At 49.6% G+C, this 27,094-nt stretch overlaps 1 protein-coding gene across 15 annotated transcripts in view; it reads left to right on the forward strand.

The window, feature by feature from the left end:
• TNS3 (tensin 3) overlaps positions 1–27,094 on the forward strand; it is a 227,620-nt gene that overhangs the window by 163,774 nt on the left and 36,752 nt on the right. For 13 of the 15 annotated variants that reach the window (XM_057505348.1, XM_057505350.1, XM_057505342.1 and 10 more), the window contains 3 exons: positions 4,911–5,083; positions 5,979–6,105; positions 6,188–6,271. The exons of 1 other annotated variant lie outside the window; for it this stretch is intronic. In XM_057505348.1, the coding sequence (XP_057361331.1) occupies positions 4,911–5,083; positions 5,979–6,105; positions 6,188–6,271 (384 nt within the window). The remainder of the gene's footprint in view (positions 1–4,910; positions 5,084–5,978; positions 6,106–6,187; positions 6,272–27,094) is intronic. One more of the 15 variants, XM_057505344.1, reaches the window with a different exon arrangement.

Genomic DNA, 27,094 nt, shown 5'->3' on the forward strand with positions numbered 1-27,094 from the left:
AGAGACCAAGGATTGCTTGTCTCCCTGGCTCCATGAGCTCCCATCACACAGTGAGTCTGAGGCCCCCAGGCCTGGCCAGGGCTGAGCCGGTGCCTGAGCAGCCCAGACTACTCAGGTTGGGCAGGTGTTTCTCTGTCCTTGACCCCAGGCCCCTCATGAATAAAGCGAAATTGTTAAAATGAGATGTGCTTTGGGAGTGGCAGCCAGGGGTGCTCCTGGGGACACCTGACTTTAGCCTGGTAGGTGGGTCCTGAGGTGAGTGGGAGGAAAGGAGACTGGTGTGAAGACATCTGAGTGCCCAGCATTGGGACCGGCGGGGTGGGGCGGCTGTGCATCTAGCCGTGTGGCCATTGCAGACCATGCTGCATGCCACATGTTGGTGAAAAAAGCAGGTCGCTGGGACAAGTTGGGCAGGCAGGCAGCATTCTGTAAAGGAGAAGCTGCTCCCCAGCTGACCGCCTTTCATGCAGGGAGTCTTGACTACTTTCACTTGGTCTCCTTTTTCCTTTTTCCTGGATTTGACTTCTTCACTGAAAAGGAAAAATATGGCCATGGGCAGTTTATGGACAGCTCAGAAAATATATTTGAAGCATTTCATGATTCAACTCGTCAAGTGAAGTGGAATCCAGGCCTCCCATGGCGGGCAGGCAGGTCCCCCTGGGGCTCTGCTGGGTGACGAGGCTTGTGGCCACCAGACACATGCTTATCCGAGAGAAGGAAAAAAGTGTTCATCAGACACGGGAGCCTATGGCTCTAAACATAGAAAAGAAGACAGTGCAGAAATAGAAATTTGGGTGTATTCAGCAGAGGCAATATGGTACTTTTCTTCTTAAAGATAATCTGTATCTTGTTTTTAAACTTATGCATATCACTAGTGAAAACTTGAGATGATTCCAACACTTACCAAAAGTGTTCACACTGGCTAGAACTCCACAACCTGGACAGAACCTTTCATGAATATTTCGGTACATTTTTTATTTTCCAAAATTTTTATTTTCAAAATGAAATCATAACTATAAACGCTACATGTTCACATTCCCATGCTGCTTTTCTCACTTCGTGTTTTAGCATATTTGCTCACTTCCAGTTCCATGTACATGAAATTCAATGACTACCTACACTTTCCCACGGGGCGTCCGGCTGCTGCAGCTTTAGGGTTTACCGTCTGTGGACCCTCGCTGTTGGACCTTTGTTGTGTTGAGCCCAGACCAATGTGTGATGCATCTTCCCCATATCACCCTGACACAGCTCCCCAGCTGCCAGGACAGAGGCAGACCCACCTGGGCTCAGTGGACAGGCGGCCTGAGGGCACCCTGGGGCCAGAGAAAGCTTTGCCCAGGTCAAGACCTGTACCCAGACCAATAATTCTGAGACAGGATGGTCTTTAAAACTTGACCCTACCTCCCTTTTCCCCAGGCTGCTCTGCGCCCATGCTCTGGAAACTGCCCCAGCCAGGATCTCAGCCAAACCCACATTTTTACACAAATGCATAAATGAGAGTTTCCAAAGATTGTGGGGAATAGGCATTGTCAATCTCAGATTCACATGAGGGGTACACTGTGGAGCGTGTGTCAGCTGCCCCCCTGGCTCATGTCTAGAAGGAACAGTCCCCTTAGCCCAGTGTCCTCTCCATCATCTTGCTAATCGTTACTAGTCAGGAGTTTCTCTTGGGGAGCCAGGTGGTGCTGGCAAGCTCTAGTCCCTAGCTGCCGTCTGCAGAGGGTAGGGCTGTCACCCAGAGGGGCCTGGCCTCTGATGGCCACCACGCCCATGTCTTGGCCTCTGGGAAGGGATCATGCCCCCTGTGGATGATGAGGTGCTCTCTGCAGGTCATGGCTGGGAAGGTGGGCTCCCTGTGTGCCCTGTGCATGGCCCTTGACCCCATCCTTTCAGGGCTGGCCCGGTCCTGTTCTGGCTGCAGACCCTCAGCTGCTACCTGTGATCGCACCCTCACAGGCTTGGGGACAGTGGTGTACTGGTATTGCAAGGATGGGACCCATAATGGCTCACCCAGGTGCCCCATGACACAAGCTTTAGTGTGGCCACTGCAGATGGTGTCGGTGAAAGGAACACTTTACAGGAGAGAGTTTAAATGAAGCAACTTCTATGTCTCCTCTTCATACGTGCCTTGAGAAACAGCTGCAAACACTGCTGTCGGGACATTTCTGGGACCACTCCTGGGGCCCTGTGTGTCAGGGCCTCTTTGGAGAAGCCCAGGACAGAGGCCACATGGTGGCTACAGGGCAGACTGCATCCCCGGCTGCTCTGAAATAGAAATGTCAGAGGAAGCCTTTGGAGCCCTGAAAAACCTTGACTCCCTGCTCTGCAGCCCCCTTCCACGCTGCAGGGTCCCTTCTGGGCCAGTCTCATCCACGTGTGCTTGGACAGAGGTCCCTCCACGAGGCTGGGTTTAAGCCAGCAGGGATACACAGGGATATGCAGGGACGTGCCCCCACCCTGCACAGTGCTTTGTGTGATGTCATGATTCTGGATCAAACACTGTTTACCACTCTGCATGCTGGACAGAGACAGTGAGCTTGCTAAGCCCCAGAGCCCTGCTCTGCAGGCTTAACTGGCAGCCTGGAGCTGCATTTCCGGGCTATGTTGGCTGTAGATGTCAGTTAAAGGCCACCAAGCTCCTGCATGGGATTTTGGAGAGGTGCCTTCCAGGTGGAGGGATTTCTGTAGATGAGGTGCCCCGAGCTCTGGGGAGCAACCACAGCCTTTGAGGAATGGCTGTGCTCCACTCCTCAGAATCAGGCACACACGGGCACCCCCTTCCACCCCTGACACCCCCACAAGTTTGCCCTTCTGCCTCCATCCCCCCAAAGTGCCTTGTGCCGCTGTGTACCTTCACTGCCCCAACAACGATGTTGCTCCCCCCTCCCCCTTGGCTCTCCCTGTAGCTCAGGGCAGGGCAGGGGCCAGGTCTGGGGCCCTACCCTGCTTGGGGGCAGCGGCCCGGGAGGGAGGGGGAAGAGGACCCGGTGTAACGGTGACAACCCTGCATGGACATGCAGTCCTGTTCCAGGGGCTTGGAGTCCTCCTCATGGAGGAGGGTGCAGTCCTATTCATGGGTGTTGGTGGGGGCGGTGTGCAGTCACTTTCATGGGGGTGAGAGGTGTGCAGTTCTGTTCAGTGGGGGTGTGGTCTCGTTTTAGAGGGGGAATTTTGTCCCATTTGGGGGGTACGTATGGTCCTGTTCAGGGTGTGTGTGATCCTGTTTGAGTTGGGGGATCTTGTCCTCTCATTTAGGGCCATGTTTGTGATCTGATCCTGTTATGGGGGAGGGCTTGTAGTCACCTTCATGGGGGTGGGGGCATGCGGTCCCCTTTGGGGCAGGGGGCTGTGTCCTCACCCTCACCCTCGTGAGGGGGTAGGGGGAGTACAATCCCATTTAGGGGGGCATGTGTTCCTGTTCAGGGGTCTAGAGTGAGTGGTCTTGTTAATTGCATCTCAGTCGCTCTAACCCAGGTTTTCTCTCTGGGGAGAAGGGAGAGCAAGTGTGCTCATACCCCCACAAGGAGCTGACTAGATGGCCTTCTGCAGCTGGGGGTGGACGGGAGCCCTAAGCCCCCCAGTCCTAATGCCTCTCCTTCCCCCAGGTTGTGCGTGGTTGGGCAGGGGGGTGTCAGGACGGAGCAATTCTGGGACGGGCTGCCACACACTGACCCGTCATGGCCCAGGGGTGGGCCCTTGGGTTCATACAGCTTCTCAGTGTCCCCGGCGAGGGAGAGGACAGGTCTTGCGAGGGCTGCTTGTGTGACTGTGTGTCACACCTGTGTACCTGTTTGGGCCAGTCATTGCAGGTGAGCCTCATGCTACTGTGACCTTCACAGTTGCAGGGATTACACATTCTTAGTGAACTCTGAACTATAGGGGCAGTCGTAACAGGGTCCAAATCTCAGAGCGCATCATCGACAGAAACATTACTGTCTTAGTAGCCCAGAAGTGGGTTCTGGAAGGAGTAGGCGACCTAGTGGAGCTGCTGGTTTCCCGAGAGCTGCATGCTTCAAGCATATGAGGACACTGCAGGGTTACATGTCCATCTGCAGGAGCCCCTGTGTCTCCCCTGAGCAACCGGTGTCAACCAGTGATGAAATAAATGTCACTGGCACTTTGAAAAAAGACGTGGGCAGAATAATAATTCTGAAGTCGCTGCTCACATGTATTGGATCGAGCAAGGAACCAAACAGGTGATGGAAAGGGGTGGAGAGAGAGATATTTTTAAATTCTAGAGAGCATAGTTGGTGGCCATTTGTGTAGGCAAATGGATACATATACCTGTTTGTGGCTCAAGAAAAAGTGTGTGACTGGTCTAAGAGGTCATTACCTCCTTGGTGGTCATGAAGCAAAATACAAGCAATGTGACCCCATGAGTCCCAGGGTCCCAGGTGCCTGCCACTGTCAGGGGTCCTGTCCTGGCCTCCTCCACGCTCAACCCCCACCACCACTCTCTCTCACACACTGGGTGAGGGTGGGGCTCCATTCTGGGTCTCATTCGCTCTCTCCCCACTGTTTCCTGAGCACCTTCTGGGCACCAGGCACTGCTCTGAACACTGGGGAAGCAGATGATCGAATCCCTTCCCCCTGGAGCCAACACAGGGACACAGGCAGGACACTGGCAGGAGATCAGTCCAGACAGAAACGAGGCCGCACACTGAGAAGACCCATACTGTGTGATCCCATTTCGATTCCCGTTTGGAACAGGCAGGTCCGCAGAAACAAAGAGGGGAACCGTTGTCACCAGGGGCCAGAGGGAGGGTGGGAGCGGGATGGCCTTATCAGGTGTTAAGGTGCTCTGGAACCAGAAAAGTGCCTTTGAGAATTTGTACAGTTGGGTTTTAATAACTGTCCTGCATGTTCCACTGTGATGAAAGCCCTGAAGCCCCATGTCTCTCTTCTAACAGGCTCCCCAGGTGATGAGCCACTGGGCGGAAGGTTCCGGAAGCTGAGTGTTGGACAGTACGACAACGAAGCCGGGGGCCAGCCGGCCTTCTCCAAGTGTGGATGGGGAAAGACCACCAGTGCAGATCAGGCTGCAAGCCTGGCGCCTTTCCTGTCTCCAGCAGATGCCAAAGAGGTATACACCGACCCTGAGAGCCCGCCTGCCCCCCTCCCTCTGCATCTCACGGCTCCTGGGAAAGGCTGAAACGGGTTGGGAGGGCCCAGGTGTGCAGTCCTCAGGGCTGGACATGATATCCGGTCTCCTGGGAGTACGGGGGATGAGGTGGTAGTGTGCAGGTGGTGTACCCATAGGGATCTTGAGCTCAGCGAGTGGCCAGCAGCTCCCGAGGGCAAACAGACTTCCTGGAAATCATGGTAGCAGGTCCCAGATGCCCCACTTGGGAGCCCCTGGGAAGGCAGCAGGAGAAGGTGGCTCAGTGTGGAGGGGTGACCTGTGGGGAGGCCCACACACCGCACAGCATTTTCCTGGAAGCAGAATTAGGGTTTTAATCATGCAAGTAAGACAGATCAGTGAAACCCAAAACTGAACCTTTGCAAATTAGGGTTTTATTTATTCTCAAGATGGAAAAGTTGGAACCAAGAATAGACAAGAAGAGCAAGTCATTCATAGTCTTAACACACAAACAAAACCAGTGTTAATATTCGGCATTCGTCCTTCCAGGCGTTTTTCTATGCCCAAGTGTTGAGTTTATTGTGCACTTTTTTGTATCTGCATATACCACAGGCAGAGATGATTTGTCCTGCCTCATCCTGTGATGCTGTAGCTCGCTTTCTCTGAGCTGTACCAGCCTGCGGCAAGCTCCCTTCATCACCTGGGTGATGGAACCCATGGGTGGGCAGAGGGTGTAAACCCATTCTGTGCAATTACTCCAGCTTCCCCCAGCTTTCTGCAGCTGCCAGGGTGGGGCTGCGGATCTGAACCTGGGCCCCCAGCCCCTCAGACAAGGGCTGGCTTGGCGGTCCTGCTGTCTGGAGGTGGCCTCACCTGTCCTCCCCATGCCAAATTTCAGATAGCCATCGGTGCATATCCCCCAGGTCTGGATGGGATTGATGGCAGGATCTTCTCTCCAAACAAAAATGGCGGCGGGGGCATCTCACCCACACCTTCATTTCCTGTGTCTCCGGAAACGCCATATGGTAAGAAAGAAGTAAATCTTGTGTGCAGCTCCCCCGGCAGGGAGAATATGGCCACAACTCCTGGCTCTGCTCTCTGTTCCAGTGACGACACCCCCACGTTATCCCTCGTTCAGCCCACCCGGGCCACAGATGGGCAGCGCCGGTGGTCTGTACAAAGGAGCACATGGTAAGACACCCTCTCGCCTTGCTCTGCTTTGCACCATCTCAGGCAGAAATGTTTCCATGTCACATGTCAGAAGCCTCCGAGGTGCAGAGGCTGTTGCCTGGATGGTGTGGGGATATGGCTGTGCAGCCTGCTGGGGGTTAGCTTGGTGCTGAATCTCCATTTGGTGTTATGCGACATGGCTCTGCTGAACAAGCACTTATGGGAAGGGTCGTGGTGCTTTGGGAGCCGAGCACCAGCTTTTTCGCTCTTTGTGGTGTTACTTGGAGTTGAAAGAAGGAAGTGGAGTGCCCGCCCTTACAGAGAAAGCAAGGCAGCAAAGAGCAGCAAGCTCCCTGCTCCCTTGCTCTGGACCCCTGCCCACTGCCTGCTTGTGCAGACCTTCCCTCGTTCCTTCCATCCTGGATGACCAGCCACAGTCCTGGGCCTTCCCAACAGAGTGACAACTTCTGGGATGGGCCAGCTTCTGGGACGGGCCTGCTGCATCCCTGAGACACTTGCCATACAGACATTGTGTTTGTATGCACCCCTACCCTCTGTCCCAGGGCGCACCCCATTAGCCATGAGAGACCAGTATATGCCAACCTTAAGCTGATGGAGTAGGGAAGGAGCTAGAGCCCTACATAAACATAAATCACTCATTTCTGTAATTGATTATTTATGCTGCTGCTCTTCTGCCCTGGGGAGGGAAGGGTGGATGTTCTGTTCTTTTTATGAAGCTACTGTGATTTGCTAATGCTTCTCAGCACCCTCTGGGGTGTGGGACACTGATATTCGTGGTGGCTGCCCCCTACCTGCGGTAGGTGCAGCAATGAGAGCATGCCTTGTCTGTCCTTCTCCAGAGAAACCTGGGGCTGTATGTCATTTAATAGGAATAGGAGGACCATCTTTCCCCAAAGCGTTCTTCATGGGCTGCAAAGCCTTCTCTTTATACACAGAACACAGCACTGGAACGCCATTATTCCCAGCAGATGAGGTGGAAATGCAGTGAGAGGGAATGGGCTCTGCGTGCTGCATTGTGCTTATCTGAGCATTGCACGTGAGCACAGCCTCACACGTGTGCTGCCCTGTCTGCCCTACATTTCAATCATTGAGGTGGAAGCAGAGGGCTTTACCTTCATCACCATACAGCCCCTCCTCCTGACTGACCACAACCAATGGCTAATTTGAATGTGTGTTGTGGGTTTGGACTAGCTACCAGCGTTTAGACATGAAGTTCAGTCAAATCCCACTGCCCCAGCACCAGGTTCCCTGGAAACACACTGGTGACAGTGGAAGGTGGGGGACATGCTGGAGGAAAGAAAATACCAGGAAAAACTTCAGACTGACTCATGGCTCCAGACTTGGCTCTAGGATCATTATGTGGAACCTCAAGGGGATACTGAATGCTTCCCAAACTTGGGAAAAGCTGGGGAGCTGAGTGAGGTTGGCTGCCTCATGCAGGTGTGTGCCCAGGGGCACAGGTATGTGCCATCCTGCAGGTTGGGCAAGAGGGCAGATGGAGCTAATGTTCTGTGTGGGGATTTAAGTCCATTTATGGAATTCCGTTGACTTGTGTACTTGGTGATCCTCTGAATCCGTTTCCTCATCTGCAAATATAGACCATAATGCCTCAAATGCGACCACTGTGCGGTTTCAGAGCAGTGTTTGTTGGGCATCTGTATCACTCAGAGCCAGATGCCCACGTGTACATAAATGAGAGGATATGCTTTAAAGTACCACTGGGAGAGTGGCTTGGCTTCCCGGAAGATGGGGTAGATGTACTTTCTCGAATCCTCCTGCCAAGTACAGCTAAATTCCCTGGGCACTATAAGAAATGCCAGAAGACTGAAGGGTAGAGAAAAGAAGGCAGACTGGCCGTGACCTCGGGACCAAGGGACCTGAGTGTCCCACATCCTAGGCCACAAAACAAACTTCAAAATATTAAAAAAGAATCAGCACCATCCAGAGTGTGTTCTTTAGCCATATTGGAGTCAAACTGGAAATCAGTAACAGGAAGGAAATAGGAAGCTCTCTGGACTCCTGGACATGGAACAACACACTGCAAGGAATCCATGGGTCAGGGAGGAATCTTAAAGGAAATCAGAATGCACTGAACTGAATAAAGTGAAAATAAAACATTCAAAATCAGTGGGACAAAGCCACAGCAGGGCTGAGAGGAAATTTGTCACAGTAAATTAATACACTGGGAAAGAAGAAAAGCCTGAAATGAATAGTTTGAAATACTGCCTCTGGAGCTGGGAAAAAGAAGAGCAAAGCTCATCCAAGCTGAGCAGAAGGAAGGAAATATTTAAAATGTAAGCAGAAATCAATGCAAGTATTGGCAGGGAAACTGGAGAATGTAAATGAAAGAAAGAGCTGGTTCTTTGAAAAGATCAATAAAGTTGACAAGCCTCTAGAAACACAGAAAAAAAGAAGGGAGACACAAATTGCTAATGTCAGGAATGCAGCAAGGCCCTGCAGAGACCAGAGGGACAAAGAAGGAAACTGTAAACAGCTGTACACACCCAGCATTTAATGATGAACACAAACTGACAACTCACCCCATGTGAAATATACAATGTAAGTATCCTACAACTGTTAAGGGAATTGAATTACTAATTTACAACCCCTCCCCCACAAAATCTCCAGGCCCAGATAGTTTCACTGGAGAATTCTGATGATCAAACACTTAAAAGAAGAATTTACACTAATTCTGTGCAATCCCTTCCAGGAAATGGGAGAGGGGGAAAGACTTCCCAATTCATTTGATGAAGATAGTGTTACCATGTCACCAAAGCCAGACAAAGGAGCAACAATAAAAGAAAAAACTATAAAGCATTCTACCTTATGAACATAGAGACAAAACTCCTTAACCAAATATAAGCAACTGGATTCAGTAATACTGAAGAAGTATTGACCACACCATGACCAAGTGAGATTTATTCCAGGGATGAGAGGCTGGTTCAATACTTGAAAAAATCCATCAATGTAATCCAACATATTTACTGAATAAAGAAGACAAGTCACATGGTTATATCAATAGATTTTTTTAAAAGTATTGGACAAAATTTGTACCTTTTCATAACTAAAAACTCCAACAAAGTAGAACAGGAGGGTACTTCTTTAACCTAATAAGGCACATCTACAAAACCTCTACAGCTAACACCACTTATAGTCAACGTGGTGATGGAAATTCCACAGGAGCATCATGCAAGAAAAGGAAATAGAAGACAACAAATTGGAAGGGAAGAAATAAAATCGTTGCTTTTTGCAGATGTCACGATTACTACTTAGAAAACTCCAAGGAATCTATAAAAACCTCCCAGAACAAATAAGTGAATTCAGCAAGTTTGCAGGAATAAGATAAACACTCAAAAACCAATTGTATTTCTGTAACTTGCAACGATCATGTAGAAACATAAAATACAATGCCATTTATAATATGGTAAAAAAATGAAACACTAATGCTTAGACCTAATAAAACTTACAAGATTTAAATGCTTAAAACTACATAGTGTTGATGAAAGAAATCAAAGAATATCTAAGTGGAGAGAAATTCCATATTCATGGGTTGGAAAATTCACCTTTGTAAAGATTGTGATTCCTCTCAGATTGGTATACATTTTTAACACAATTCCTATCACAGTCCCAGAATGGCTTTTTGTAGATTTATATCTATATACCTGTACTTATATCTATATCTATATATGATGATTCTAAAATTTATATGGAAAGGCAAAGGAACTAGAGTAGCTAAAATCATTTTGAAAAAGTGGGAGGAGTGGATTTATCTAATTTCCAGATGTATTAGATAGCCCTGTAATCAAGACTGCATGGTGCTCGTGACAGGACTGACATAGATATCAATGGAACAGGAGAGAAAACCCAAAAATAGACCCACCTAAAATACACAAATATGCCCAATTGATCTTTTGAAAATGGTGCAAAATCAAGTCAGTGAAGGTAGGCCTTTTCAACAAATAGTGCTGGAACAATTGGGCACCCCAGTCAAAAAAATTAACATCAACCCAAATCTCACTTATACAAAAATTAAGGTGGATCACAAATTTAAATGTAAAATGTAAAACTATAAAATTTTTAGAAAGAAATACAGAAAAGCTTTGGGATCCTGGCTAGACAAGAGTCTTAGATTAGCATCAAAAGCACAATCCATAAAAGGAAAAATTAATAAATTAAACTTCAACAAAATTGAGAGCTTCTGCAATGGAATGAACTTATTAGAAGGGTAAAAAGACAAACTACAGACTGGGAGAAGTTATTTGCACTCTGAACACTCATTAGTAAAGAAACAAACAATCTAGTTAGAAAATGTGTGGAAGACATGAGGAGGCATCTCACTAAAAAAGATGCCAGATAAGCACATGAAAAGATGTCCAACATCATTAGCCTTCAGTGAACTGGAAATTAGAACCATGATGAGACAGCACAACACACTTATCATAACGGTTAAAATAAAAAATAGTGACAACACCAAATGCTTGTGAGGATGTGGAGAAACTGGAACTCTCATTTATTGCTGGTGGGAATGCAGAATGGGCCAGCCTCTTTGGCAAACAGTTTGGCACTTTCTTAAAGAAAGTAAACATGTGAATTCCATATGATGCAGCAGTTGCACTTCTGGATTTTCATCCCAAAGAAATAGACTTACATTCACCCAAAAAACGGTAGGCAAGTGTTTCTGGAAGCTTTATTCTTAACAGCCTCAAAGTGGAAACAATCCAGATGTCCTTCAACAAGTTGAAAGTTAAGCAGACTGGGATCCTTCCACATGGTGAAACACAGCTCATCAATGGAAAGGAACAGCCATTGATGCGAATGATACCTGATTGAGTATGCAAAACAGGCATTCCCCAGAGCTTACACAGTGTACAGTTCCATTTATATAAAATCCCTTAAATGGAAAAAGTATAGAAATGGAAAACAGATTAGTGTTTTCTAGGGGTTAGGAGGGGCAAGGTGGGAGAGATGTAGACATGGCTGTAAAGGCCAAGTGAGAGACCCTTGTAGGGTGGGGATGTTCTGTATCTTGACTCTATCAATGTCAACATCCTGATATAGGTTTGTAAGATATTATCATTGGAGTAAACTGGATAAAGAATGTGATGTCTCTGTGTATCTCCTGATAGCTGCATGTGCACCTACAGGGATCTCAAAATTAAAAATTTGATTTAAATCCCACTGGGGTACATGGTGTGGGTGTGGTTGAAGCAGTGCTGGCTGGGAGTTGACAGGTGAGGAAACCAGCTCCAGGGTGATATCCACATGGTGGTTTATCATGCTATTCTGTCTGTTGTATCTGTTTGGAATTTTCCATAATGAAAAGTTAAAAAGTAAAGGAATGCTTTGTGTTGATGAACCTAGATGTGGATGTTGAACACTTTCCTCACCAGGCCTTCCCAGCCCAGGGAGACCCAGCCCTGCCCTCCTGGAAGGGCAGTGTGTAGAGCAGGGACTGTTCCTGTGACCCACAATGGGGAGGACCCCTGCAGATGGTGGTGGCGCCAATCTGTCTTTACCTGGTGAGGAGGCCCAGGAGTTTGAAGGATGAGTAGGGCTTGGGAGGGGTCAACTAGGTGAATGGACAGGGCAGTTGGGATGGACAAATACCAGGTGCAGGCCCTGTGGCCAAGGCTCTGCAGGCCAGGACAGCTGGAGGCCAGTGTCTGCCAGGCAGTGGAGGTGTGAGGTGAGGCCAGGGGCAGGGCCAGCCCCTGCTGCTCTCTGCAGCCACAGAAGGTGGTGGTGTGGCACGCCAAGCAGAGCAAGGTCATTAAAAGCTTGAGATGGGGAGGCGGCTGCTCAGATCCCCATGCTCACACATCTCTCTAGCTGCTGTATTCGGAATAGCACGGGGGGTGGATGGTTGGATAGCTCAGCTCGAAGTGGTTTCAGAACAGGGGGTAGGAGGTGGTGCATTTTTGGGACATTTGGGGAGTGTCATCCGGTGGCCTCAGGAGAACGGTTTGGGGCTGGCTGAGCTGTCTGATTCTGTCGCTGTTATTATTATGGTTTCCATCGTGTGCTGGCTTCTTGGTAAGCAGTTAGGGTGACATTTACCTGCATAGATTCCTCCATATGTTTTATTACATCAAACTGAACTTGGTATCGGCTTAGTCAGCATAAATCCAGTTTATCAGGCATAGCCAGCAGGACAGGTGTCAAACACAGCCAGACACCAGTTAAGGTGGAAGAGACGGATTTCAGTTGGTGCCTTGCTGTCAAGGAAGAGCTGGGCTCAGCTCCAGTGCATCAGTGACAGCTGGGAGCTCAGCTGAAGATCAAGGTGACCGGATCCGGGGCAGATGAAACTCACTGGAAGGAGCAGCAAGGGCAGGGGGGTGCTGGCCAAACTGACCTGACGGGACTTTTGCTGGAGACAGGCCAAGGGCTTAGACATCAGGGTGGGGAGGAAGTGATCAGATGCAGGCATGGAGGATGACTTGGCGGAATCCCAGCTGAGACTGGGCCCTCCGATGACGATAGCAATTGGAGGCCAAGGCCATTGACACTGAAGTTCGGTGGAGAAGGGAGAATCTGTGGCAGGATGGCCTCCTCTTGACCCGTCTAACTGGAGTACAACCCTGAGGGAGAATCAAAAGTGGAGAAGGTCCCAAGTGGGTTGGGCTTGAGTAGCCCCACAGGGTGCCAATGTGGCTGTACCTGAACCCATGGAGCTCTTTTATTTTTACTTTTTACCTTTTTAAAAATATTTAATTATTTATTTTATTTTTTATTAAGGTATCATTGATATACAGTCTTATCCTAAGGTATCACATGAACAATATCATGGTTACTACATTCTCCCCTATTATCAAGTCCTCACCACATACCCCATTACAGTCACTGTCCATCAGCATAGTAAGATGTTACAGAGTCACTACTTGTCTTCTCTGTGCTATACTGCCTTCCCCATGATCTCCCCCTACATTATGTGTGTTAATCATAAAGCCCATTAATCCCCTTCTCCCTCCCTTCCCAACCACCCTCCCCAGTCCCTTTCCCTTTGGTAACCACTAGTCACTTCTTGGGTCCTGTGAGTCTGATGCTGTTTTGTTCCTTCAGTTTTTGCTTTGTTCTTATACTCCACAGTTGAGTGAAATCATATGGTGCTTGTCTTTCTTCACCTGGCATATTTCACTGAGCATAATACTCTCTAGCTCCATCCATGTTGTTGTGATAGGATTTGTTTTCTTCTTATGGCTGAATAATATTCCATTGTGTATATGTACCACATCTTCTTTATCCAGTCATCTACTGATGGACACTTAGGTTGCTTTCATTTCTTGACTATTGTAAATAGGGCTGTGATAAATATAGGGGTGCATATGTCTTTTTGAATCTGTGATCCTGTTTTCTTAGGGTAAATTCCTAGGAGAGGAATTTCTGGGTCAAATGGTATTTCTATTTTGAGTTTTTTGAGGAAGCTCCTTACTGCTTTCCACGATGGTTGAACTAATTTACATTCCCACCAGCAGTGTAGGAGGGTTCCCCTTTCTCCACAACCTCACCAACATTTGTTGTTGCTTGTCTTTTGGATGTTGGCCATCCTAACTGGTGTGAGATGATGTCTCATTGTGGTTTTAATTCTCATTTCTCTGATGATTAGTGATGTGGATCATCTTTTCATGTGTCTGTTGGCCATCTGAATTTCTTCTTTGGAGAACTGTCTGTTCAAATCCTCTGCCCATTTTTTAATCGGGTTACTTGCTTTTTGGTTGTTGAGGTGCATAAGCTCTTCATATATTTTGAATGTCAACCCTTTATCAGATATGTCATTTATGAATATATTCTCCCATATTGTAGGATGCCTTTTTGGTGCTACTGATGGTGTCCTTTGCTGTACAGAAGCTTTTTAGTTTGATATAGTCCCACTTGTTCATTTTTGCTTTTGTTTCCCTTGCCCGAGGAGATAATGTTCTTGAAAAAGTTGCTCATGTTTATATTCAAGAGAGTTTTGCTGATATTATCTTCTAAGAGTTTTATGGTTTCATGACTTACATTCAGGTCTTTGATCCATTTCGAGTTTACTTTTGTGTATGGAGTTAAACAGTTATGAAGTTTCATTCTCATACATGTAGCTGTCCAGTTTTGCTAATACCAGCTGTTGAAGAGGCTGTCATTTCCCCATTGTACGTCCATGGCTCCTTTATCATATATTAATTGGCCATATATGTGTGGGTTTATATCCGGGCTCTCTATTCTGTTCCATTGATCTATGGGTCTGTTCTTGTGCCAGTACTAAACTGTTTTGATTACTGTGGCTTTGTAGTAGAGCTTGAAGTTGGGAAGCGTAATACACCCCACTTTATTCTTCCTTCTCAGGATTGCTTTGGCTATTCGGGGTTTTTTGTGGTTCCATATGAATTTTAGAACTGTTTGTCCTAGTTTGTTGAAGAATGCTGTTGGTATTTTGATAGGGATTGCATTTAATCTGTAGATTGCTTTAGGCAGGATGGCCATTTTGATTCTTCCTACCCAAGAGCATGGGATGTATTTTCATTTATTAGTGTCCTCTTTAATTTCTCTCATGAGTGTCTTGTAGTTTTCAGGGTATAGGTATTTCACTTCCTTGGTTAGGTTTGTTCCTAGGTATTTTGTTCTCTTTTTTGGTGCAATTGTGAATGGAATTGTTTTCCTGATTTCTCTTTCTGCTAGTTCATCTTTAGTGTATAGGAAAGCAACAGATTTCTGTGTATTAATTTTATATCCTGCAACTTTGCTGAATTCAGATATCAGTTCTAGTAGTTTTGGGGTGGATTCTTTAGGGTTTTTTATGTACAATATCATGTCATCTGCAAACAGTGACAGTTTGGCTTCTTCCTTACCAATCTGGATACCTTTTATTTCTTTGTGTCGTCTGATTGCCATGGCAGCTTGCACTTTCATCCTTAACAGATTTTTTTCACTTGAGGTAAAATTCACACAACATAAAATTTAAAGTGAATAGTCAAATGCATTCACATCAGTCCGCCCCCTTTATCTGGTTCCAGAATGCTGTCTTCACATGCTGGTGTTGCAGATGGGACTTCCAGTACTATGTTGAACCGTGGAGCTCTTTTAAATTGCAGCCCCCACTCCAGGAAAGTGAGGGATATATAAATATTTACCCTCACCTTCAATAATAAATATGAATCCAAATACTGTGAATTTCTCCCAGTGTTGTAACTGGATGAAGTGGTGGAAACTGAGGGATTGCAGACACAGGGGAGCAGATGGTGGGGTGACAGAGCAGCAGGGAGGATACCTGGCACCCTGTGCTGCACATGGGCTGAGGGTCCTGTCTGACGCAATCCACAGGCTTCATGAGGACAGAGACACCCACATGTGTTACCTACCTGGGACCCTCCTGCCTAAGCCAAGGATGGTGGCCCTCAGGCTGATCTGTCAGTTAAATGCCTTCCTGATGTGCCTACATTATGCCCTGGGAACACATGCAGGTGGGGACACCATCCTTAGACTTCTCAGAAACTCCACATATGAGGCTGCACTACTGTGATTTATAAGAAATACTATTTGGTCTTTGCCCTCATTTCTGTCACAGAGCCCCTGAAACCCTCGGAATCCCCTAAGATGAGAGTTATGAAGAGGTGACCTTTGGAGCACCTGAGGGTGGGGCTGGTTGCTAGGGAACCAACCACATGATTAGAGGGTTGAACTTTCAGTCCCACCCTGACCACCAGGGAGGGGAGGGGCTGGAGGCTGAATCAACCGCCAGTGGCTAGTGAGTTATCCATCATGTGTGTGTAGTGAAGCTCCATAGAAAACAAAGGGACAGGGCTCAGAGTGCTTCCGCGTTGGAGACCTGGTGGAGATCTGGGGAGAGTGGTGCCTGGAGAGGGCAGGGCAGCTCTACCCCTCCCCACACCTGGCCCTCTGCGTCTCCTCAGTCTGGCTGTTCCTGAGTTATGTCCTTTATAATAAACCAGTGACCTAATGAGTAAACTGTTTCTCTGAGTCCTGTGCGCTGCTCTAGCTGATCAATGGAACCCGAGGAAGGGCTGCAGGAACATCTGATATATAGGTCGGTCGGTCAAGCCCAGGTAACATCCTAGAGTTGTGTTTAGCATCTGAAGTGTGTAGGGGGACGCGGAAGGGTGTCTTGTGGGAGCAGCCCTCAAACTGTGGGATCTGACAATGTCTCCAGGCAGATCATGTCAGAATTGAGCTGAATTGTAGGATGCCTGGCTTGTTGGTGTAGGGACCCCCTCTCTGCCAACACACACACACACACACACACACACACATTGGAATTGGGTACAAAACCTTTAGAGGCTCAGAAGGAAATGTGCTTCTTGAACACAAAATCGTTTGCAAGAGTTTGAGTAAAGGGGCCTTTTCATCTCAATCCTCATGTAGGCAAGAGAGAAAATTGTGAACAAGATGTAGCTTATCCTGCCATTGTTATGTCGTATGTAACCTTGATATTTTTTAAATAAGTGGGAAGAGAACATCAGGAAACCTTACATTTCTGATATAGCTCAGCTTGCACTTTCATCCTTAACAGATTTTTTTTCACTTGAGGTAAAATTCACACAACATAAATTTTAAAGTGAACAGTCAAATACATTCACATCAGTCCATCCCCTTTATCTGGTTCCAGAATGCTGTCTTCACATGCTAGTGTTGCAGATGGGACTCAGGGGACATTTGTGGAGGGAGTTGGCTGCAGTATAAATTATTAGTCCTGTGAGCTGACTGGTCACAGCCTCTCCTCAGGGGCCTGCATCCAAGCTGAGAGTGGGTGGCACTGGGCACCAGGACGTGGGACCATGCGAGAGCTCTGACCCAGGGGGCCAAGGTGTCCTGAGGCTGGCAGAAGGGGCATGTGGGGTAGGGGACTCAGCCCCGGCCCTGGGGGGCGCCCAGGGGCTGTTTAGGCTGTTGTGCCCCTCAGAGTTGGTCTGAAAGAGCAGAAATGCCAGAGGGGGGAGGGACAGGAGTATCAGGGCTGACGTGTTGAGAGGAGAGAGCTTACTCTGAGGCAGTGTTTTACTTTTGTTTAAAAAAAATGTTGTAGTTCTTCAAAGCTTGACGAGTTGCAAAATGCTTCTACCAGGCCTCCCCTTTCGTGCCTGTACCAGACTCATTTTTCTTTTGAAGTTTTATGAACGTTTAATGAGAATGTTTATAATAGAAATAAGAGCATGTACTGAATGTGAGCATGTGTGACATTTATAGATGTCCCCGAGTCCTTTGAATTTTGCAGACCCTACAAGGCAAGTACACACATATACGTGTTTATAATGTGTCTGTTGCTTAGGCACATATGCATGAGTCAGTATGCACAGGAATATCCTGGTCTGCATGCATAAGTGACATATACTTTGCACCCCAACTTGTGCAAAAGAATGCGTGCTGGTGAGTGGTCACCCCAGATAACTGCGTTGTACCCCAGCAGTCCCATATTAACAAAATGGTAAAAGAAACGTTGCTGGCTTCCAGAGATTTAAGCATCCCTGGAGGGCGGGCTCTGGCCAGCACGCAGTTGGCAGTTCGCCGAGATGAAACCATTCATTCACTTGAGTGGTATGCAGCTCAGAAAACACAAGATGTTGGCATTCTGTGCTGACACCTCATCCACAGAACCGGCGGGCTTGGAAGTGTCCCCATGTGAGCCCACCATTTCCCGGCATGATGAATGCTGGTCTTTGTTGGCTTACCCTGGGTTTAGAGGAATCTTAGTTTTTTCTAAATTTATTTAAATTGAATCATTTCATCCCCCTCTAGGTTGGGGGGAATGTTCTAGAAGTTACTCTGATGTGCTATGAGCCAGGGTTTGGCGTTGGAGCCGGCCCTGGGCTTGGTGGCAGGCATGGGGTAGAGCGTGGGGTGGGGGTGTCTCAGTGCTGCCACCATATACGTCTTGCACATGTGATAGGACCTCCTCAGACATCTTCTAAACCTAAGCAAAAATAATAACAGCTGTCCTATGCATGCTGAGGGACAGTGTCGGAGAAGTGGAGGAAGATTTTAGCTTATGTATGTAGTAACATACCACAGATTTGCCATGAAAGAAGAGTTTCCAATTCCAAATGCACTTACTCATGAAAGCGTTTCTAAAGTCCTGTCCATTTTCAAAGTTGTGCTGTCCTGGGACTGCAAAAGTGGGCCCGTCTTGACCCTGATGAGGGTCGTAGGCCAGCTTCCTCCCATGGCGGCATGTGGCAGGGTCCCTGCCTCTCTGGCCTGGGCAGGAAGGAATGCTGCGGCTGGGCCAGCGCCCCGGAACAGGAGAGACCTGACAGGAAACGCGCAGCCAGCAGTAAACCCAGAGCCGTGTCCTTGGAGGCGCTGACCTAGGGCCTCTTGCCATTGTTACCTTCCTTACAGAGGCCCCCGCATCCCAAAGATTAGGGATTGCGAGACGGGAAAGGGTCAGACCTTGAGCCACTGAGGCGAGTGAAGATGTAAACATGTGCCTGCCTCCCTCCCCCTGTTACGGGCCGTGGCCCACCCCATCAGAGCCTTTGTGGGGTTCACAACAGAACCTGGTACCTCCCAGATATCGGTCCCAGCCAAACACCCCACTTAGGTAAAGAGACACAGTCTGGTTTAAATCCTATCATGTTTTAGTGTGTCATACATGCATGGTCTAGCATGCTGGAGTGCGCCAAGTGTATTCATGGTCATGCCTAGATGGAGGGGTTCTCTACTTTTTGGGCACTTATTACATGCTGTGCACTTACACACGTGCATATGTAGACAGAGCAACTTTACAAAATGCCAAAACCAGAGAAATGAGAATTCCAGTGTGGAGAAAATGAAAAGCCTTCCCAACGTTTCAGGGTACAGCTCAGTGTGGCTTTGTGGGGTGAGCTGTGTGCACCCTCAGGCCTTGGTCCGAAACCAGGCCAGATGGACAGTGTGACAGGCCACTGGGGTTTGATTTCTGAGGGGCGTGAGGTTGGGTTCCTGGGAAGTCACAGTGTAACTGAGGACGTGGGTTTGCTATTGTTTGTTTGTAATCCCTTCTCTGCAAAAGCAGCCCAGAGCAGAGCCTCCCTGCAGTGCAGGCAGTCAGGTGCTCTCTGGGAAAGCAGGACAGGGTGTCAGACCGTGAAGAAGCTGAGTTTATTCTCCTTCGTTCATGTCTCAACCGCAATAAAGAATTGAAAGGCAGAGGCACGATAGTGAAGCAAAGCGAAAGTTTTATTTGAATACCCTCCAAGGGAGGAGTGAGCCAGAGTCAGGGTAGACAAAGGCCCTGAATTTTTAGAGAGGGCCTATTTATCACAGCCTAGCCAGGAGGCATTTCTTCGACAGGGTGAGGTAATTTGATTGACAGCTCTAGTTATACACCCATTTTCCTCTTGACTTACGTGTCTATTCCCAAAATGCACACAGAAAAGCCCATGGGAGTGGAGGATCACAGCCCTTGCTGAAGACACATTCGGGATCACTGGTGGCCTCCTCCCTGTGGCCCTGACCCCTCACCAGTTTTCAGGAGTCACCCCCTTTCCCTGAGGCAGCCTCCACATAAGACGTCTGACCCTCTCTGCTATGTCAAGTCCAAGATCCTAAGAAGAGATGTCCTGCAGACACCTAGATTGTGGGGTAGAGAACAGTCCTGGATTCACTTCACTGAGTGGACACCAGGCAGGGTGGGGCGCTGTGAGGGGACACAAAAGCCCTTAAGGACCCTTCAGGCCAGGGGGCATATTGGGCCCAGGCACTGCAAAGAGTGGGCCAGACAGAATTGTGCCTTGGGAGGGTGCAGGCCCCTCTGGAGGCACAAGGAGGCAGGTGAAAGGGAGGCTGCATGCCAACCACGTGCCCTTTCCAGACACCTTAGCCACCTGTGTGGTGTCCTTGGTCCCGCCCCGGTTCCCTGCCCTCTCATATTCCCCAGACAGCCAAACCTTTCTGAATCCTCTTCCTCTCTTCCCCATTTCCTCCACTCTCACCCCCCTCCCTGGCTTTTTCCCGCTGCAGTCTGGCTGGCACAGCCAGCTCACTCCTCCCCACAGTCCTCCCCCAGCCCAGCAGTTTCTCACAGCCACACATCCCCCTGGGCACTGGTTGTGCCTGGCCTCCTGACTCCCACCTGCACTTGGATATATTCTGGGGGGCGAGGTGGGCATGTAGAGGTCAGGGGCTGGATCGGGGTTTATGGTCAGTCTCCCTCTCTTAGCCTTGGAACTCTTCGTTTTGGTCATCGTGAAGCTGTAGGCATCTGGCATAGAGAAGGTTCTGGATAAATATTCTTTTTTTCTAATAAGTTAGTAAGTGAGTGAGCAGGAGAGAGAAGCCTTTTACTGAGGGAAGGGCTTGGTTCCAGCTGAAGGAGGGGAGGGAGGCAAAGGGCCGCCGGCGCCTGCCAGGGAAGGTCCGTGTTGCCCACATTGTCTGCTTGTGATCCTGACTCCACTAAGCTGATGTGGTGACTTTCCAGGGGCGCCGTGAGGTGTGAGCCTGCAGGTACCCTGGTGACCCAGATCCAAGCTGCTAGAGGTCATAGCAGTTTCAAGAGACAAGTTTCTAACTTTTTATCAGCAGAATTGCTGCTGCTTGGAGTGCATCCTTGAAGTTCATGGCCTCAGCTCAGCTCCTGTTGCTCTGGCCCAGCAGAGAGGGAGAGGCAAGCAGATGGTCTCCAGAAGGCTCACTGGCATGCACAGGGTCCCACCCACTGTTGCTCTGGTCAGGGAACAGTTGGACATAGCAGCACAGAGGCAGAGTTTCAGAAAGCAGGGGCTACCCCAGACCCATCAGGACCATGACGTCCAATGGGCACCAAGGGAGGACCTGTGCTGAGCCCTTCCCGGGCCTAGCAGTGTGGCCGTCGCCCTCCTCTCTGCTCAGGGAGTGATGGGCTGTGGAAAGGCCCATCCATCTGCCACTGGCTGGGCCTGCTCTGGGCCACGGTCAGGCATTTCTGACAGATCCTTTGCAGGAGCTGCTACCCTTCAAGCACATAAACAACCAGGAGGAAATGCCTTCTCAGACCTCTGCGCAGAGGGGCCTGGAGAGCTTCCTGGCCCCTAACATGAAGCAGTGGCCCAAGGGTCCTGGGCATGCCTGTCTCCCCTGGTGAGCTAGGGGCATGTAACTTTGAGCTTTCACCAGGTTGATGAGCAGGTCAGAGGGTCCTGCTGGTGCTGGGCAGGGGACAGCTCGGTTCGGTGTAGCTGGCAGCATTTCTGGAAGCCTGCATGTGTGTGCTCCTGGCCCCACTGCGGTGCGCTGAAAGCTGTCTGGGCTAAGAGGAAGAAAGGAGCATCACAGGAGGGACACAGGACCTTCTCTTCAGGGCAGACTTCAGGGGAGGTGGCATCAACCATAGGATCTGGCGACCTGTGAGGTAGCAGAAGGGAGGAGTGCCCACTCTGTGTTGTGTGTGGTGGGTGTCAGCTTCATGCACATCTGCCCTCGAGAGCTTCAGTCTCTGAGGCTGCAACCACAGAGCCCCTGTCCTCTGCTGCATGGACTTGTTACAGTCAGACTTCAGGCCACAGGGCGTGGAGCACATACCTCCACCTGACTCAGGGGTAGTGTGCCAGGTCCTATAAAAATGCAGGATCATTTGAAGTGGGTTTTGAAGAGTGTGTAGTTCTTCATCAGTTGGCATGGGGTTTGGGGAGGGGTTGGCCTCCTAGAGGGACACCATGAGTAGAGAAGAGAGAAGAAAGGGGCAGTGTGTTGAGACCTGCCAGCGCCTGTTGGAGGAGTAGGCTGCCAGCCAGGTGGAGTAGGCTGAGTTGTAAAGAGCCTCTGCAAATGGAATCCGGGCACACACCGGTGTCCACTGTGGTCGGGAAGAAAACCTGCAGGGCTGGAGCAGGAAGTCCCTGTTGACTTGGGCAGGGATGGAGGGAAGGCTCTTGGGGCCATCGTGGGGGACCGGGACTGGATTGGAGGGGAGCCCCTGTGTGGGGTGGGGGAGGGAAGGGGGGTTGTGCATGGGAGTAGAGAGCTGACCAGGGAGCCCTGTGGTGCTTGGAGGCTTCTCTGCTGTGAGCCTGCGATGGGGACCACGGAACTGGGGTCTGCTTTGGGGCAGGCCCAGGAGGAGCAGGCCTCCACCTCTCTGGGGGTCTTCTCCCAGGGGTCACTGGGCCCATTCGTGTGCGCTCCTTCTCCCTTGGGTGACGCTGGTCCTGGGATAAACGGAGCAGTGGAAGGTTTCAGCTGGGAATTTGTGAGAGATCAAAAGGAGGGAAGAGAAAAAATGGGAGAAGTAATGGAAAGGCAGCAAACCGCGCGGGGAGCGAGGCGGGGCCACTGCGGTCCGGAGGCACAGACTGGGCAGGCCGCCCGCCACAGCCCGGCCGTCCGGCAGCCCCAAGAATTCCTTCCTCGTTCGAGCTCTCCCTGCGGCTCTGAATGGGCCTCTTCGGAGGTGGCCGCCCCCGCCCCGCCCCGGCCCCCCCGGGACGCCGGAACCCGGAGTCGCCCTGCCCCGGGGGTGGGGGGCCCGCGCTCACACACTGGGCCGCAGGGGACAGCCCGCGGAGAGCCTGCCGCCCAGCCCGCCGCCTCCCCCGCCCTTCCGGGGACTGCGCGGCGCCCCGCGGCGCCCAGGTAAGCGGCCCTCCCGTCCCCGTCCGGCCGCAGCCACGGCCGCTGAGACCGGAGCCCCGCCGTGGGGGAGGGGGCCGGGCGCAGACTCGGGGGCAGCAGGGGCCGGGACGGAGGGTGGCTCTGTACCGCGTCCCCGTCACTTGGCGACGGCCCTCAGACCCTACGGCCCGGGACGGAACGCCGCAGCCCTGCGGGAGGGCCCCTCCTCCCGGCAGAGGGCCCGGCTTTGTCTTCGCCGAGCCTCCCTGCAGCGGCGGGCGGGCGAAGCCGGCCTCCAAGCCGTGCGGCTCCGGGGCCGCTGCCTCCCAGCGCAGCACATTCTTCCGCTCAAACCGAGAGTGCCCCGTCCCGGGGCTGTGCGGTCTGCCCCCACCGGCGGCCCCCGGGGCTCCCGCGCGGCCTCCTAGGACAGGCAGTGGTTGGGTTTTTCTGTTTTGTTTTTAACTAAATGCTAAAAGCAAGCGGGAGGAGGAAGGTCAGGGTCCCTAAGGGGGCGCCTTGCCCACTGTGGGAGCACGGAGCCTTCCTCAACAAGCCCGGAGCTTGAGCCAGGACGCGCGGTCCTGCGGTAACCTGCTCACGGCTTGTCGCCCGAGCTTGGGACGGATGAGTGTCTGGGACCCCCAGCCGGTATCTCTGGGGTGAGCGGCGGCGTGGGTCTGGCTCGGAGGGTGCGCGTCCGCCGGGGCGTGTGTGCCAGCGGATCTGCTGGTGTCGGCTTTCTGCTTACTCTGGGCTAACACGGTGCTTTAGCTGGAAAGATCTGGGAGAGGAAGACCCAAACGCTTTGTAGTGGAAAGCCTGTGCCATCACCGGAAGGACAAGCCCGTCCGTCTGTTCACCCTGCTCCTTCCAGCCTGAGGGTCTCGCGTGCTCTCCCCCTCTGCTGTGCGGGGTTCTCTTCCACTGAACGGAAGATAGCTTCTGTTCCACCGTTTCTGTCCTTTTCATGCAGTTTATACACAACAGTAATTTCCCACGAACTCCCTATGTCTATTGATATATTAGAAATTGTCTGGTTAGGATGATGATATTTTTCAAACTCCAAGAGTGAGATTAGAGTGTTTTGATCCACTTATACCAGGAGAGAGCGATTGTCTCCCTCCACTGGTGCCCATGGCTGGTTGGGATCCTTGAGCGGTGGTCCCCAGCTGTGGACACCTGTGCCTCCCCAACATGTGGACAGCTGAACAGCAGGTTCCTTGTCCCCTCTGAGACTAGACAGCCTTATGTTGTATTGAGGGGAAGGAGGCAGCTAGCTCCTTGAGGGCAGGGTGGTTATTACACTGAAGCACAAACTTTGCTTGGATCTCCCTGTTGGGAGGCAGGGGTGTCTTGTGAAAAGCACATGGCTTTTCAGGTTAGAGATGAGGTGGCCTTCTTTGAACACGTTTCTTAACTTCATCAGTCAGAATCTGTTTTTTCATCTGGAAGATAGGGATACATTTGCACAAGGAAACCCTTTTTATGAGGATTAGGTCAGGTAATGCCTACTGTGGTTAGCACAGTGTCCGACAGACAGCAGGCGCTCAGCAAAACACAGCTATTCTGATTTCCATTGTTCCCTTTATAAAGAAATTTGGTGTGTACGATATAACCAGGATTTTGAAACATTTTTGAGACATCTGTGTTTTAAAAGCCTGCAGCATGGGCATCATTGCTCTGAAAGCAGGATGGAAGTTAGCCATGGGTGGAGCTTGGGCTGGGTGATCGTGGAAGTTCTATGAAGCAGTTTATGTATTAAGGACTGTTTATCCACAGCAGCCCTGGCTTTTCCCTCTCTTGTCCTTTAGTCCCTGTCCTTGTCCTGGGCTTCTGTTCCCCTCTTCTTCCCATACTCTAAGAAACCAATAAATCACATCTTACCGCATAAAGCCACCCAGTTGAGTTTGAATCTGGTCAGGGTGGTGGGGAGGCTGTCTCGGAGGTGGCGGGGCTGAAGGATGTTAAATGGCTTGTGAAACTTGGTCCTGCAGCCATCAGATGGCCCATCTGGGACTGGCTCTGCGTTTCTGGTCTGTTGGGAATTTCTCCCTGCCCACTGTGCCAAAAGCTCACCTGAGGCAGCCTGCACTCCAGGAGTTCTGCCGTGTTGCAGAGGCACCTGAGTCTCAGTTTGTAGTCAGGGCTAGAGGTCCAGGACGCCCCTTTTCAGACCACTCAGTCCCACCTTCTTTTTGCTGGGATATAAGTTAACAAACGCTGGATTGAGAAACCAGAGAACCAGCTCAGCTTCCAGTTCTGCCACCAAATAACAAGGTGACTTTTGGCCTGAATGGCACTGTGTCTCCCATTTCATAGGTAACTAGCCTCGGAGAGCAGGAGGAGGGTCAGAGGAAAAGGTGGGTGGGTACCAGGTAGACTAGGCAAATGAAAGTGATGTGGGATTTTATAAACTCAGAGTGAGAGAGATCAGGGTTAGAACAAGGTGAGGACAGCTGGGCAGAGGACCCAGGAATGACAGCTCTCATTGCTGGGTGATGACCAGTGCAGATAGAGAAGCTTCTAGAATGGAGCCCCTTAACAGCAATGAGAGAATGAGAAAGGAAAGGTCACCCAACAGCAAGATTTGGTCCTGAAAGATGTGAGTCTTGGGGTTCCCTGCCATCCCTGCTGGAATGGGCAGACCATGGTTCACACAGCCAGACACCCCTGGTACTCAGCGGACTCTGCAGAGGGCACACGGCTGTCCCCATGGCTCTGCCGCCTGCTAACTTTCTGTCATTAGCAAGGTCTCGGTCCCCTTTGTGGCAAATGTACACTTTCCTGGGGAAAATCAAGTCAGAAATAGGGTGGAAAGTAAAGGAAAGTTGGAGTAATAAACTTCTTGCGGACTGTGTGAAATGACATTTTTTCTTTTTGTTAACATGGAAACTTAAAAATTTATTAAGAGACAACTAAAAAACAGAAATTCCATGTTACTGCATGGGAAGAAAATGACGTCAAGATGTTGAATCTTCCCAACTTCCTTTACGTATTTAATACCATTGCAGTCAAACTACCGTCAGATATTTTTCCATGAAACTTGGTCAACTGATTTAAAAATTCTTGCAGTGAAGGGTCTTGAATAGCCAGGATACCACTCTAAGATAGGAGGACTTGCCACGAGGCCAGAGAATTAAGTCAGCATGGGCTGGGACAGAGATAAATTGATCAATAAGGAGATGAAGGTGCAGAACATACCTGCACATGATTGGAATTGTGGGGCAAGAAAAGTGGGTGTGATCAGTAGGGGAAAGAGGGGCTGCTCCATAGACAGAGCTGCTCCATAGACAGACATGTGCAAATGTCATCTTCATCTGCAAATGTCTTATGTTCTCTTCATTCCTGAAGGATATTTTGCTGCATGTAGAATTCGCAGCTGACAGTTCTTCTCTTTCTATGTAGTTGGGAAATCTGGCGTCGCTTCTTTTTGGCCTCTTTGGTTTCAGATGAAAAGTCTGCTGTCACTCAAATTGCTGTCCCCTCTACATAATTTGTTCTTTCTCTCAAGCTGCTTTTAAGATCTGTTTTTGTGTGTAACTTTCAGAAGCTTAATCACAATGTGTAGATTTTTCTTGTTGGTTATCACTTTTGGTTTTTACTTAATTTCTTGAATCCAAAGTTTGTGTCCTTTGCCAAATTTAGGGAGTTTTGGGGCATTATTTCTTTGACTTTCCTTCCATCCCCACTGTCCTTCTCTGCTGCTGGACTCCAGTCACACAAATGTTGGATCTTTTGTTGTTTTTCCACAGGTCCCTGAGCTCCTGCTTATGTCATTTTCAGTTGGCTTTGTCTCTGCTGTTCACATGGGGTAAATGCTCTTAGCTCTGTCCTCAAGTTCACTGATCTCTTGTCATTTCCTCTGCTTCTTACCCCATCCAGTGAGCTTCTCACTTCTCTTATTGTATTTTTAAATTCCATAATTTCTTCTTTTTTGGGTGACTTTTATTTCCCTGCTGAGGTTTTCTGTCTTTATTTGTTTCAAGAGAATTCATGATTGTTTGTTGAAGCATTGCTCTGATGCTGCTTTAAGATCCTTGCCAGATAATGTAAACAATCTGATTCATTTGGTATTGTCAGTTATTCGTCCAAGTGACCACTTGCATCCGAGTGATTTTCCTGGTTCTTGGAGTGAAGAGTGGGCTCTAAATTTTGCTCTGGACTTTTCCTGATATTATGTTATGAGGCTCTGACTTTTATTTATTCTGGTCTTCATTTTTTTCTCCTACCAAGGTGTAGTTTGAAGGCCACATGAATGTTTATGTTCACCTTCCCACCAGCCATGCCTATAGGCGAGGAGAAAGCATGGTGCCAGCTTGC

The sequence above is a fragment of the Manis pentadactyla genome, chromosome 7 (assembly GCF_030020395.1).
Source record: "Manis pentadactyla isolate mManPen7 chromosome 7, mManPen7.hap1, whole genome shotgun sequence".
In the NCBI taxonomy this organism is placed as follows: domain Eukaryota; kingdom Metazoa; phylum Chordata; class Mammalia; order Pholidota; family Manidae; genus Manis; species Manis pentadactyla.